This window comes from Globicephala melas, chromosome 3 (assembly GCF_963455315.2).
Source record: "Globicephala melas chromosome 3, mGloMel1.2, whole genome shotgun sequence".
In the NCBI taxonomy this organism is placed as follows: Eukaryota; Metazoa; Chordata; class Mammalia; order Artiodactyla; family Delphinidae; genus Globicephala; species Globicephala melas.
The window spans coordinates 48964173-48978639 of NC_083316.1; the positions used below are offsets into that span (position 1 = coordinate 48964173).

The 14467-nt window shown below is 37.7% G+C and overlaps 1 protein-coding gene across 4 annotated transcripts in view; it reads left to right on the forward strand.

The window, feature by feature from the left end:
* The window catches only part of IPO11 (importin 11), a 214953-nt gene that overhangs the window by 36490 nt on the left and 163996 nt on the right, over positions 1-14467 (forward strand). For all 4 annotated transcript variants that reach the window (XM_060295810.1, XM_060295809.1, XM_060295813.1 and 1 more), the window contains exons 4-5: positions 12516-12588; positions 13979-14182. In XM_060295810.1, the coding sequence (XP_060151793.1) occupies positions 12516-12588; positions 13979-14182 (277 nt within the window). The remainder of the gene's footprint in view (positions 1-12515; positions 12589-13978; positions 14183-14467) is intronic.

A 14467-nucleotide genomic window follows, 5' to 3' on the forward strand; every position in this document is an offset into this window, starting at 1 on the left:
AACAAGGACCCAATGCAGCCAGAAATAAATAAATAATTTTTTTTTTTTTAAAAAAAGGAATGTAACGTACAGTCCTGAAGAGCGCACACTGAACCTTTGCCAGAGGGATTATATATGGCCACCACCGTTAGGGAGAGCACATTGGTAATATACCTTAAAAAGACTGGAAATGTACATATTCCTCACCGAAAAAATTCCCCATCAAAAATTTACCCTGCGGAAATAATCAAACAACTGTATAATGTGTATGCAATGTTTGTTGTTCATAACAGGAAAAACAAATCTAGAAACAATTTAAAAAATCAGGTAACTAAGTGTTAAATTACGTCATTAAAGCATGAGCTAATAATTATGTCATCTAAATTTTCACGTATAAATATGAGAAATAAATTTATGACAGAGCTTAAGAGATCATTTTTTTATTAAAAAGTGTGTGTGACACACTTCTCAGAAGGAGAGAATTAAGGAGTAAAAGAAAGGCAGAGAAAGAACTTGAATGGATAAAAGGAGTTATCTCAGGATGATAGGACTCTAGGGTTTTTCTTTCTATCTGCACTATTTCTTTTCTAATGATTATAAAGTGAGCATGTGTTTCTTAATAAAAATAATAAAAGCTGTAGAAAGTTGTGAGGAAAACAATCAGAATAAGGAGGCAGAAAATATACAAGATTTTTAGTTAATGAAGAAACAAAACATCTAAAGAATGTAGTTAATTTAATTTTTCAAATTGTGCATTCTCTTCATATTTTGTATGACATTATCTGCTATGCAATTTAGAATATCTGCTATTAAGTTACAGAAGAATTGTATAACTGATAGGGATCCAACATTGTATTTATAATACTGCAAGGCATTGTTGCAAGAAATGTTATAAATTTGTATGTTTCTGTGTCATGTATGACATAAAACCAAGCAACCCAAAAGATCTAACAATGGTATTTGTGAATCATATTTTCTAAGAGATAATTTAAATCCACATAACGATAAAATATGAATTACTAATTTTATGAAGAGAGTGATTGTTTCCATGAAATTAGAAATGCTTATATTTGATTCAAATAATTAAGCAAAAAATGAAAACATACTTTTTAAATGTAAATAGATTATTTGAAGAATTGAGTTGAAGCATCATATCAAGAACTATTTTTTTTTAATGTATCAATATTGGTTTATTTTTTTCTCATTTTTTTTATTCAAACAGAAAGTCACAAAAATTAAAATCATCCTCATCAGTTCACTCAGTCCCATGTAATTAATGTTTTTTTCATCTTGATCTTTTGTTAGCACTTTTATGAATTCATCAGTTTTCCATTAGAGTTCTGAAAATGCTTATCTTATTCATTCAGTTCAGCAGTATAGTCAGTTACCAGAAACCTGTGCTTGTCAGAGTCTTTTGCATGAATTCCTTGAAGATGAAACCCTTTTTCTTTTTTTTTTTTTTTGCGGTATGCGGGCCTCTCACTGTTGTGCCCTCTCCCGTTGCGGAGCACAGGCTCCGGACGCGCAGGCTCAGCGGCCATGGCTCACGGACCCAGCTGCTCCGTGGCATGTGGGATCTTCCTGGACCGAGGCACGAACCCATGTCCCCTGCATCGGCAGGCGGACTCTCAACCACTACGCCACCAGGGAAGCCCGATGAAACCCTTTTATAGGAACATTTTTGCAAAAGCATCAGAGTACACCCAGAACTGTCTGTAAATGACAAAAGACTTAAAAATGACCACGGTTAAAGATTTTTTTTTTTACATCTTTATTGGAGTATAATTGCTTTACAATGGTATGTTAGTTTCAGCTTCACAACAAAATGAATCAGTTATATATATATATACATATGTTCCCATATCTCTTCCCACTTGCGTCTCCCTCCCTCCCACCCTCCCTATCCCACCCCTCCAGGTGGTCACAAAGCACCGAGCTGATCTCCCTGTGCTATGCGGCTGCTTCCCACTAGCTATCTACCTTACGTTTGGTAGTGTATATATGTCCATGCCTCTCTCTCGCTTTGTCACAGTTTACCCTTTCCCCTCCCTATAGCCTCAAGTCCATTCTCTAGTAAGTCTGTATCTTTATTCCTGTTTCACCCCTAGGTTTTTCATGACATTTTTTTTCCCCTTAAATTCCATATATATGTGTTAGCATACAGTATTTGTCTCTCTCTCTCTGACTTACTTCACTCTGTATGACATACTCTAGGTCTATCCACATCATTACAAATAGCTCAATTTCGTTTCTTTTTATGGCTGAGTAATATTCCATTGTATATATGTGCCACATCTTCTTTATCCATTCATCCGATGATGGACACTTAGGTTGTTTCCATCTCTGGGCTATTGTAAATAGAGCTGCAATGAACATTTTGGTACATGACTCTTTTTGAATTATGGTTTTCTCAGGGTATATGCCCAGTAGTGGGATTGCTGGGTCATATGGTAGTTCTATTTGTAGTTTTTTAAGGAACCTCCATACTGTTTTCCACAGTGGCTGTATCAATTTACATTCCCACCAACACTGTAAGAGGGTTCCCTTTTCTCCACACCCTCTCCAGCATTTATTGTTTCTAGATTTTTTGATGATGGCCATTCTGACTGGTGTGAGCTGATATCTCATTGTAGTTTTGATTTGCATTTCTCTAATGATTAGTGATGTTGAGCATTCTTTCATGTGTTTGTTGGCACTCTGTATATCTTCTTTGGAGAAATGTCTATTTAGGTCTTCTGCCCATTTTTGGATTGGGTTGTTTGTTTTTTTGTTATTGACCTGCATGAGCTGCTTATAAATTTTGGAGATTAATCCTTTGTCAGTTGCTTCATTTGCAAATATTTTCTCCCATTCTGAGGGTTGTCTTTTGGTCTTGTTTATGGTTTCCTTTGCTGCGCAAAAGCTTTTAAGTTTCATTAGGTCCCATTTGTTTACATTTGTTTTTATTTCCATTTCTCTAGGAGGTGGGTCTAAAAGGAGCTTGCTGTGATTTATGTCATAGAGTGTCCTGCCTGTGTTTTCCTCTAAGAGTTTGATAGTTTCTGGCCTTACATTTAGGTCTTTAATCCATTTTGAGTTTATTTTTGTGTATGGTGTTAGGGAGTGATCTAATCTCATACTTTTACATGTAGCTGTCCAGTTTTCCCAGCACCACTTATTGAAGAGGCTGTCCTTTCTCCACTGTACATTCCTGCCTCCTTTATCAAAGATAAGGTGACCATATGTGCGTGGGTTTATCTCTGGGCTTTCTATCCTGTTCCGTTGATCTATATTTCTGTTTTTGTGCCAGTACCATACTGTCTTGATTACTGTAGCTTTGTAGTATAGTCTGAAGTCAGGAAGCCTAATTCCTCCAGCTCTGTTTTTCGTTCTCAAGATTGCTTTGGCTATTCGGGCTCTTTTGTGTTTCCATACAAATTGTGAAATTTTTTGTTCTAGTTCTGTGAAAAATGCCAGTGGTAGTTTGATAGGGATTGCATTGAATCTGTAGATTGCTTTGGGTAGTAGAGTCATTTTCACAATGTTGATTCTTCCAATCCAAGAACATGGTATATCTCTCCATCTATTTGTATCATCTTTAATTTCTTTCATCAGTGTCTTATAATTTTCTGCATACAGGTCTTTTGTCTCCTTAGGTAGGTGTATTCCTAGATATTTTATTCTTTTTGTTGCAGTGGTAAATGGGATTGTTTTCTTGATTTCACTTTCAGATTTTTCTTCCTTAGTGTATAGGAATGCCAGAGATTTCTGTGCATTAATTTTGTATCCTGCTACTTTACCAAATTCACTGATTAGCTCTAATAGTTTTCTGGTAGCATCTTTAGGATTCTCTATGTATAGTATCATGTCATCTGCAAACAGTGACAGCTTTACTTCTTCTTTTCCAATTTGGATTCACTTTATTTCCTTTTCTTCTCTGATTGCTGTGGCTAAAACTTCCAAAACTATGTTGAATAAGAGTGGTGAGAGTGGGCAACCTTGTCTTGTTCCTGATCATAGTGGAAATGCTTTCAGTTTTTCATCATTGAGGACAGTGTTGGCTGTGGGTTTGTCATATATGGCCTTTATTATGTTGAGGAAAGTTCCCTCTGTGCCTACTTTCTGCAGGGTTTTTATCATAAATGGGTGTTGAATTTTGTCAAAAGCTTTCCCTGCAACTATTGAGATGATCATATGGTTTTTCTCCTTCAATTTGTTAGTATGGTTTATCACATTGATAGATTTGCGTATATTGAAGAATCCTTGCATTCCTGGAATAAACCCCACTTGATCATGGTGTATGATCCGTTTAATGTGCCGTTGGATTCTGTTTGCTAGTATTTTGTTGAGGATTTTTGCATCTATGTTCATCAGTGATATTGGCCTGTAGTTTTCTTTCTTTGTGACATCCTTGTCTGGTTTTGGTATCAGGGTGATGGTGGCCTCGTAGAATGAGTTGGGGAGTGTTCCTCCCTCTGCTATATTTTGGAAGAGTTTGAGAAGGATAGGTGACAGCTCTTCTCTAAATGTTTGATAGAATTCGCCTGTGAAGCCATCTGGTCCTGAGCTTTTGCTTGTTGGACGATTTTTAATCACAGTTTCAATTTCAGTGCTTGTGATTGGTCTGTTCATATTTTCTATTTCTTTCTGATTCAGTCTTGGCAGGTTGTGCATTTCTAAGAATTTGTCCATTTCTTCCAGGTTGTCCATTTTATTGGCATAGAGTTGCTTGTAGTAATCTCTCATGATCTTTTGTATTTCTGCAGTGTCAGTTGTTACTTCTCCTTTTTCATTTCTAATTCTGTTGATTTGAGTCTTCTCCCTTTTTTTCTTGATGAGTCTGGCTAATGGTTTATCAATTTTGTTTATCTTCTCAAGGAACCAGCTTTTAGTTTTATTGATCTTTGCTATCGTTTCCTTCATTTCTTTTAAATTTATTTCTGATCTGATTTTTATGATTTCTTTCCTTCTGCTAACTTTGGGGTTTTTTTGTTCTTCTTTCTCTAATTGCTTTAGGTGCAAGGTTAGGTTGTTTATTCGAGATGTTTCCTGTTTCTTAAGGTAGAATTGTATTGCTATAAACTTTCCTCTTAGAACTGCTTTTGCTGCATCCCATAGATTTTGAGTCGTCGTGTCTCCATTGTCATTTGTTTCTAGGTATTTTTTGATTTCCTCTTTGATTTCTTCAGTGATCACTTCGTTATTAAGTAGTGTATTGTTTAGCCTCCATGTGTTTGTATTTTTTACAGATCTTTTCCTGTAATTGATATCTAGTCTCATAGCGTTGTGGCCGGAAAAGATACTTGATACAATTTCAATTTTCTTAAATTTACCAAGGCTTGATTTGTGACCCAAGATATGATCTATCCTGGAGAATGTTCCATGAGCACTTGAGAAAAATGTGTGTTCTGTTGTTTTTGGATGGAATGTCCTATAAATATCAATTAAGTCCATCTTGTTTAATGTATCATTTAAAGCTTGTGTTTCCTTATTTATTTTCATTTTGGATGATCTGTCCATTGGTGAAAGTGGGGTGTGAAAGTCCCCTACTATGAATGTGTTACTATCGATTTACCCTTTTATGGCTGTTAGTATTTGCCTTATGTATTGAGGTGCTCCTATGTTGGGTGCATAAATATTTACAATTGTTATATCTTCTTCTTGGATCGATCCCTTGATCATTACGTAGTGTCCTTCTTTGTCTCTTGTAATAGTCTTTATTTTAAAGTCTATTTTGTCTGATATGAGAATTGCTACTCCAGCTTTCTTTTCGTTTCCATTTGCATGAAATACCTTTTTCCATCCCCTTACTTTCAGTCTGTATGTGTCTCTAGGTCTGAAGTGGGTCTCTTGTAGACAGCAAATATATGCGTCTTGTTTTTTTATCCATTCAGCCAATCTGTGTCTTTTGGTGGGAGCATTTAGTCTATTTACATTTAAGGTAATTATCGATCATGTGTGTTCCCATTCCCATTTTCTTTATTGTTTTGGGTTCGTTATTGTAGGTCTTTTCCTTCTTTTGTGTTTCTTGCCTAGAGAAGTTCCTTTAGCAGTTGTTGTAGAGCTGGTTTGGTGGTGCTGAACTCTCAGCTTTTGCTTGTCTGTAAAGGTTTTAATTTCTCCATCAAATCTGAATGAGATCCTTGCTGGGTAGAGTAATCTTGGTTGCAGGTTTTTCTCCTTCAACACTTTCAATATGTCCTGCCACTCCCTTCTGGCTTGCAGAGTTTCTTCTGAAAGATCAGCTGTTAACCTTATGGGGATTCCCTTGTGTGTTATTTGTTGTTTTTCACTTGCTGCTTTTAATATGCTTTCTTTGTATTTAATTTTTGACAGTTTGATTAATATGTGTCTTGGCGTATTTCTCCTTGGATTTATCCTGTATGGGACTCTCTGTGCTTCCTGGACTTGATTAACTATTTCCTTTCCCATATTAGGGAAGTTTTCAACTATAATTTCTTCAAATATTTTCTCAGTCCCTTTCTTTTTCTCTTCTTCTTCTGAAACCCCTATAATTCAAATGTTGGTGCGTTTAATGTTGTCCCAGAGGTCTCTGAGACTGTCCTCAGTTCTTTTCATTCTTTTTTCTTTATTCTGTTCTGCATTAGTTATTTCCACTGTTTTGTCTTCAGGTCACTTATCCGTTCTTCTGCTTCAGTTATTCTGCTATTGATCCCATCTAGAGTATTTTTCATTTCATTTATTGTGTTGTTCATCATTGTTTGTTTCATCTTTAGTTCTTCTAGGTCCTTGTTAACTGTTTCTTGCATTTTTTCTATTTTATTTCCAAGATTTTGGATCATCTTTACTATCATTCTGAATTCTTTTTCAGGTAGACTGCCTATTTCCTCTTCATTTGTTAGGTCTGGTGGGTTTTTATCTTGCTCCTCCATCTGCTGTGTGTTTTTCTGTCTTCTCATTTTGCTTATCTTACTGTGTTTGGGGTCTCCTTTTTGCAGGCTGAAGGTTCGTAGTTCCTGTTGTTCTTTGTGTCTGTCCCCAGTGGCTAAGGTTGGTTCAGTGGGTTGTGTAGGCTTCCTGGTGGAGGAGACTGGTGCCTGTGTTTTTGTGGACACAGCTGGATCTTGTCTTTCTGGTGGGCAGGACCACGTCCAGTGGTGTGTTTTGGGGTGCCTGTGAATTTATTATGATTTTAGGCAGCCTCTCTGCTCATGGGTGGGGTTGTGTTCCTGTCTTGCTAGTTGTTTGGCATAGAATGTACAGCACTCTAGCTTGCTGGTCGTTGAGTGAAGCTGGGTGCTGGCGTTGAGATGGAGATCTCTGGGAGCTTTTTGCTGTTTGATATTATGTGCAGCTGGGAGCCCTCTTGTGGACCAGTGTCCTGAAGTTGGCTCTCCCACCTCAGAGGCACAGCACTAACTCGTGGCTGCAGCACCAAGAGCCTTTCATCCACAGGGCTCCTTAATTTGGGATGATTCGTTGTCTATTCATGTATTCCACAGATGCAGGGTACATCAAGTTGATTGTGGAGCTTTAATCCGCTGCTTCTAAGGCTGCTGGGAGAGATTTCCCTTTCTCTTCTTTGTTCTCACAGCTCCCAGGGGCTCAGCTTTGGATTTGGACCCGCCTGTGCGTGTAGGTCGCTGGAGGGCGTCTGTTCTTTGGTCAGACAGGACGGGGTTAAAGGTGCCGCTGATTCGGAGGCTCTGGCTCACTCAGGCTGGGGGTAGGGAGGGTCACGGAGTGCAGGGCGAACCTGTGGCGGCGGAGGCTGGCGTGACGTTGCGCCAGCCTGAGGCGCGCCGTGTGTTCTCCCAGGGTAGTTGTCCCTGGATCCCGGGACCCTGGCAGTGGCGGGCTGCACAGGCTCCCCGGAAGGGGGTGTGTGGATAGTGACCTGTGTTCGCACACAGGCTTCTTGGTGGCGGCAGCAGTGGCCTTAGCGTCTCATGTCTGTCTCTGGGGTCCGCAGTTTTAGCAGTGGCTCATGCCCATCTCTGGAGCTCCTTTAAAGGCAGCGTTCTTAATCCCTTCTCCTCGCGCACCAGGAAATAAAGAGGGAAGAAAAAGTCTCTTGCCTCTTAGGCAGGTCCAGACTTTTCCTGGACTCCTTCCCGGGTAGCTGCGGTGCACTAACGCTCTGCAGGATGTGTTCACGCCGCCAACCCCAGTCCTCCCCCCGGTGCTCCAACTGAAGTCGGAGCCTCAGCTCCCAGCCCCGCCCGCCCGCCCAGGCGGGTGAGCAGACAAACCTCTCGGCTGATGAATGCCGGTCGGCCCTGATCCTCTGCGCTGGAATCTCTCCGCTTTGCCCTCCGCACCCCTGTTGCTGTGCTCTCCTCCGCGGCTCCGAAGCTCCCCCACTCCGCCACCCGCAGTCTCCGCCCGCGAAGGGGCTTCCTAGTGTGTGGACACTTTTCCTCCTTCACAGCTCCCTCCCGCTGGTGCAGGACACGTCCCTATCCTTTTGTCTCTGTTTATTTTTTTCTTTTGCCCTAACCAGGTACGTGGGGGGTTTCTTGCCTTTTGGGAGGTCTGAGGTCTTCTGCCAGCGTTCAGTAGGTGTTCTGTAGGAGTTGTTCCACGTGTAGATGTATTTCTGGTGTATCTGTGGGGAGGAAGGTGATCTCCGCGTCTTACTCTTCCGCCATCTTCCCGGAGGTCCTTCACGGTTAAAGATTTGATGATAGTTCAGAATAATGCAGTTGACAAGGAAATTTAGTTATTTCTGAGATATACATTTTAAAATAATAATTAGAATTATGACTTATAACATTATACCAGAACATATAAGATTTTTAGGAATTTCAAGTAATGTCTGAAACATTTATATTAACATATTTCCATACAAATAACCCAAAGAAAGTTTAGTATTAGTTGTTTTTTTGTTTTTAATTTTTGAATTTTTTATTAATTTTTTTAATACAGCAGGTGAGATCATTTTTAATGGGAAAGCATAGAATTGTATTGGGCTTTAACTCCTTTTGCCTAAATGTTTATTTTTTAAATTGAAGTTTAATTGACATATAACATTATATGAGTTTCAGATATATAATATAATGATTCAAAATTTGTATGTATTGTGAAACGATCACCACCATAAGTCTAGTTAACATCTGTCACCATACCTAGAGAATTTTTTTTCTTGTGATGAGTTATAAGATTTACTCTTTTAGCAACTTTCAAATACACAGTACAATATTACTAAGTGTAGTTGCCATTGCTGTACATTACATTCCCGTGACTTCTTTATAACTGGAAGTCTGTACTTTTATACTCCCTTCACCTGTCCCACATGCCCCCCCATGTTTATCTTAATCTTGTCTTCTCATTTGTTTACTAATCTTGAGCAAGTCACTGTTAAGATTAAAAAAAACTTTTATTGAAGTATAGTATGTAACATACTTAAAAAGTACACAAACGAAGGGTACAGTTTGAATGTTTGTAATGTGACCACATCCATGTAACTACCACTCAGAACTAATCTAGAACTAGCACGCCAGAGGCTTCCTTTTTGCCCTTTCACAGTCACCTATATGTCCTCCTCAAAGATCTGACATTGCTCACCATAGATTAGTTTTACCTTAGATTAGTTTCATACAAATGGAAACCTTATAGTATGTTCTCTTTTGTGTCTGACTTTTTTTTTTCTGGTACACGGGCCTCTCACTGCTGTGTCCCCTCCCGTTGCGGAGCACAGGCTCCGGACGCACAGGCTCAGCGGCCATGGCTCACGGGCCCAGCCGCTCTGCGGCATGTGGGATCTTCCCGGACCGGGGCATCAACCCGTGTCCCCTGCATCGGCAGGCGGACTCTCAACCACTGCGCCACCAGGGAAGCCCTGTGTCTGACTTTTATTCAGTGTTATATTTGTGAGATTTATCCATGTAGTTGCATGGGACAGTAGTTTGCTCTTTTATGTTTTATAACGTCCCATTTTAGGAACATACCACCATTGTCTGTCCATTCTGCTGTTGATGGGTATGAAGGTTGTTTCTAGTTTTTGACTACTAAAAATAAGGCGGCTTTGAAAAATCTTTTGCATGTCTTGTTGCATATAAGTTTGTATTTTATTGTCATTTATGGTTAGGTGTATGTTCAGCTTTAGTAGATACTGTCAATTAGTTTTCCAAACTCTTTGTACCAGTTTGCCCTTCCACTGGTAGCATGGGCGTTGACATTTGCTACACATTCTCACCATACTTGGTCTGATCTGTTTCATTTTAGTCATGCTGGTGTGCTTGGTAATTTTTGCATTTTCCTGATAAACAATGAGTACCTTTTTCGTATACTTATTAGTCATTTGGAAATCCTGTTTTGTGAAGGGCTTGCCATTTGCACATCTAAAAAAATTGGATTATGTTATTGATTTATGGGACTTTATATATATATTTGGATATAAGTCCTTTGTTGAATATATATATATTGAAAATATCTTCTATTTTGTGACTTGCCTTTTCACTTACTTGCTGGCATCTTTTGATGAAGTTTGTAATTTTAATGAAATTCAATTTAGCTACCTTTCTTTTTATAATTAATTCTTTTGGGATCTGTTTACAAAATTTTTCCTCAACACAAAGCCATGAAAATATTCTTTTTTCTGCTAGAAGCTTTGTTTTTTACTTTTCACATTTTGGTGTATGTCTGTGTGATTTCTGTGTAAACTTACAGTTTCTGTGTAAGTTATAGATGTGAAGTAGGGGCAGCACCATGTATTTTTCCCCAGTAGCATTTCAGTGGTTCCCTTGTTATAAATCAGGCACTTTATACATATGGATCTGTTTTTGGATTCTCTATTTTGTCCTATTGGCCTATTTTTCTATCTTTGCTTTAGGTATTGTACTTTATAAGGCTTGATGTACTTTTGATTACTGTTTTGAATTTAATTTACTGTTCTTTTTTTAGTTTTTTGAAATGGAAGCTTAGATAATTGATATTCAGTTTTTCTTTATATGCATTTAAAACACTAAGGCTTTTTTGTAATCATGGCTTTAGTTCAGTTTCACAAGCCTTGATATGTAGTATTTTCATTACCATTCATTCAAAAATATTTTTAAAATTCCCCTGTGATTTCTTTTTAGACCCATAGGCTAATTAGAAGTATTTCACCTAATTTCCAAACATGTGGGACTTTTTGTTGTTGTTACTGATTTCATTCTTTGAAATGTGTTGTCTTGTTTTATGATCCCATCATATGGTATTTTGGTAAATGTTTTATATGCACTTGAAAGGAAAGTATGTTTTGCTGTTGTGGATTATAATGTTTTATATATCAGGTCAAATTTGTTAATTATGCTATTGAAGTCTTCTGTGTTGTTACTGATTTTGAGCTACCTTTTCCATCAGTTACTGAGAGAGGTATGTTAATATCCAAATAACACTCCAATCTCTGCCTTCATTTTTACATAGTGTTATTTTCAAGTATCTTCTCTGTGTCTCTGTCCAAATTCTTCTCTTCCTATAAATGGCACCAGTCATTGGATTAGGGCCCACGCTAATCCAGTATGACCTCGTTTTAACTTGATTGCATCTGCAAAGCCCGTAATTCCCAATAAGGTTACATTCACAGGTATATGGGGTTAGGACTTGAACATAGCTTTTGGAGGGTTTGGGGAGGGGTACACAATTCAACTCAACAGACGCTTTAAAACATTTTTTTAAAAAATTGTATGCAACTTTTTTTTTTTTTTTTTGCGATACGCAGGCCTCTCACTGTTGTGGCCTCTCCCGTTGTGGAGCACAGGCTCCGGACACGCAGGCCCAGCGGCCATGGCTCACGGGCCCAGCCGCTCCGCGGCATGTGGGATCCTCCCGGACCGGGGCACGAACCTGTGTCCCCTGCATCGGCAGGCGGACTCTCAACCACTGCGCCACCAGGGAAGCCCGATAGCACATTTTTGGGGGGATGATTCATCCAGTGCCAGCTACTCTATCATAGCCAGAACGGACAACCTTAAAATCAGTTCTTTAAAATTTAATTTTATAATAAATAAAACCATTCATATAGTTCAAAATTCAAAATGTATACAATCTTATACAGATGGATAGTCTCCGTCTCTTTCCTTTTGCTATCTAGTTTCCTTCCTCATTTGCAGTCAGACTTATTAGTATCGTGTTTATTCTTTTCAGACATGTAAAATGAGAGATTTTAAACTAGTTGATTTCTAGTAAGTCTTCCATCCCAAATATTCTCTGATTCCTGATCCCTTTCCACATAGAATTTTGTAAAAGAAGTCAGTGTAAGACTAATATTTACTCATAGATTTTTTAAAGACCGTCATTAATTTTTTGGTAAGCAACTGTTTTTATATCAATAGAAGGAAACATCAAAATATCACGTTCTTTACTCTGGATTTATCTTATTTCCTGTTGCTTACTGTTTTGTGCTTCCTGTTTATTCAGTTGTGAAGGAATTTTGTGCTTTTGTATTACCTGATGTGTCAATATACAAGTAATGGAAATAATTCTGTTTAATTACCAAAACAATCAAGGACACATTGTTTGAAAGACTTTTTATTGCTAAAATTCTCAGTCGTGCTTACCTGCATTCATTATTAGGCAGCATTCTCTTGCATAACAAATATATCTTTTTACAGTGCTCTCTCAGAGGAAGAGAAATCTACATTGCGTGCAGGGCTAATCACCAACTTCAATGAACCAATAAACCAGGTTAGTGAGAAAATGAGTGCCAACTATTCTTTCTTTTCCCTTAGTTTTTGCTTCTTTTCCAAACTAACTTTGTTTCTTGGCGTTAAAAATAAAATCTTATAATGTTCATTTGTGATGTTTATACACATTTCTCTGATGGTTTTTTAATTTTTAGATCCAAGTCTACCTGTTAAGAATTTTGATTAGATTTGGCTGTTAATGATTTAAAACTCAGAAGTCATTTGAAGATAGATATACTTGGATATTTTTTAACTTCTTCAGTTTTTGAGCCAATATTGAAAGCACATCTCTATATATTAATTATAGATGTTAATTTAGCACTCCCATCCCCCCTTCCCCTAAACTACAGGATGGCTTCTGGTTTTTGTCTGTTTCCTTCATCACATTTGAAGTTCTCACTACTCTGTGGGAATTGAATTTTTCTTTCCCTTATAGTGAGATTTTTCTTTTAAGAATAAAATAAGTTTGCTTATGATACAAAAATTATTTTTCCAAGTTACTACTATTTCTTACATTTGATTCATTAATTTGAATATTAAAGCACACTGTATTAGGTGGTGTATCCAATGCAGTTTTATCTAAACCTATTTAAGTGATCTGAGTTTTTTGCTGTGCATTTCTTCAACTGAGGGAGATGAGGGAAGATGGAGAGGAACAGAGTTACTTTCCGTGGGGCAGGAGGTGGATGGGGGGTCAGGGTCTTGGGTGATTGAGGGGTAAACCATTGCTTAGGTGTTCTGTCAACCAGAATTTGTGAAACTGATCTGAACAAATATTATGTAAATACCTAATATTGATGTTCATTTCTACTCTGAGGTCATTGGTTCTCAAAGTTTGCATTCTTAGAACTTCCTTATACTGCTAAAGTAAAACACGAAATGGTTATATATGTTGATATTTATTGTATTAGAAATTAAAATTGAGAAATCTAAAAAACTATTATTTTTTAACATAAGTAGAATTTAAAAAAGTGAACAATAGCTATTTCGCCAAACAATAAATATTTAATGAGAAGAGTAACATTGTTTGGCATTTTTGCCTATCTCTTTAGTGTCTGGCTATTTAAAAGAAGACATCTAGATTTTCAAATATATCTGCTATTTACAATGTTGTGATATTATTTTGGCAGAAGCTATGTGATGAAAATCTAGCTTCACACCAGTACGTTATTGGGAAAGGGAGGACCTCACAGAAAGGATCCTAGGCCCCCTAGGGATCCATAGATCACACTTTGAGAACTACTATCTTAAGCAGTTGTTCAGTGAAATCTTACTCATTTTTGTTAAATGTATAATTAACCAAAAAGGTAATTTTCAACTATGAATGCATTCCTTATCTATTGCTTTAATTTCATATGTTTATTTCTGAAGATTAATTCTTTTTCCTTTAGATTGCAACTCAAATTGCCGTGCTGATTGCAAAAGTTGCTCGATTGGACTGTCCTAGACAGTGGCCTGAACTGATTCCCACTCTTATAGAATCTGTCAAAGTACAAGATGATCTTCGACAGCACAGAGCGTTGCTTACCTTTTATCATGTTACCAAGACCCTGGCGTCTAAACGACTGGCTGCTGATAGAAAACTGTTTTATGATGTAAGTGATTTAACAAAGAATTTGATAATGAAAACTGTGCTACTTGTATTAAAAGGTGTGTAATTTTACCTCTAAATATCTTATTGAAGGATTTTTAATTTCTAATTGACCTCAAAAGGTTCATACTAATAGATAACACCCAAAAGGTTTTAAGCTGGTTAGTGATATGACTGGTAAGGTCACTTAGTCGCCAGTGAGGGGGAAAAATTGGTGGAGAACAGTCTGAAGGCAAAGAGACTGGTTTGAGGCTATCTGAAGCAGTTCAGATTCGATGATGAAGCTCTT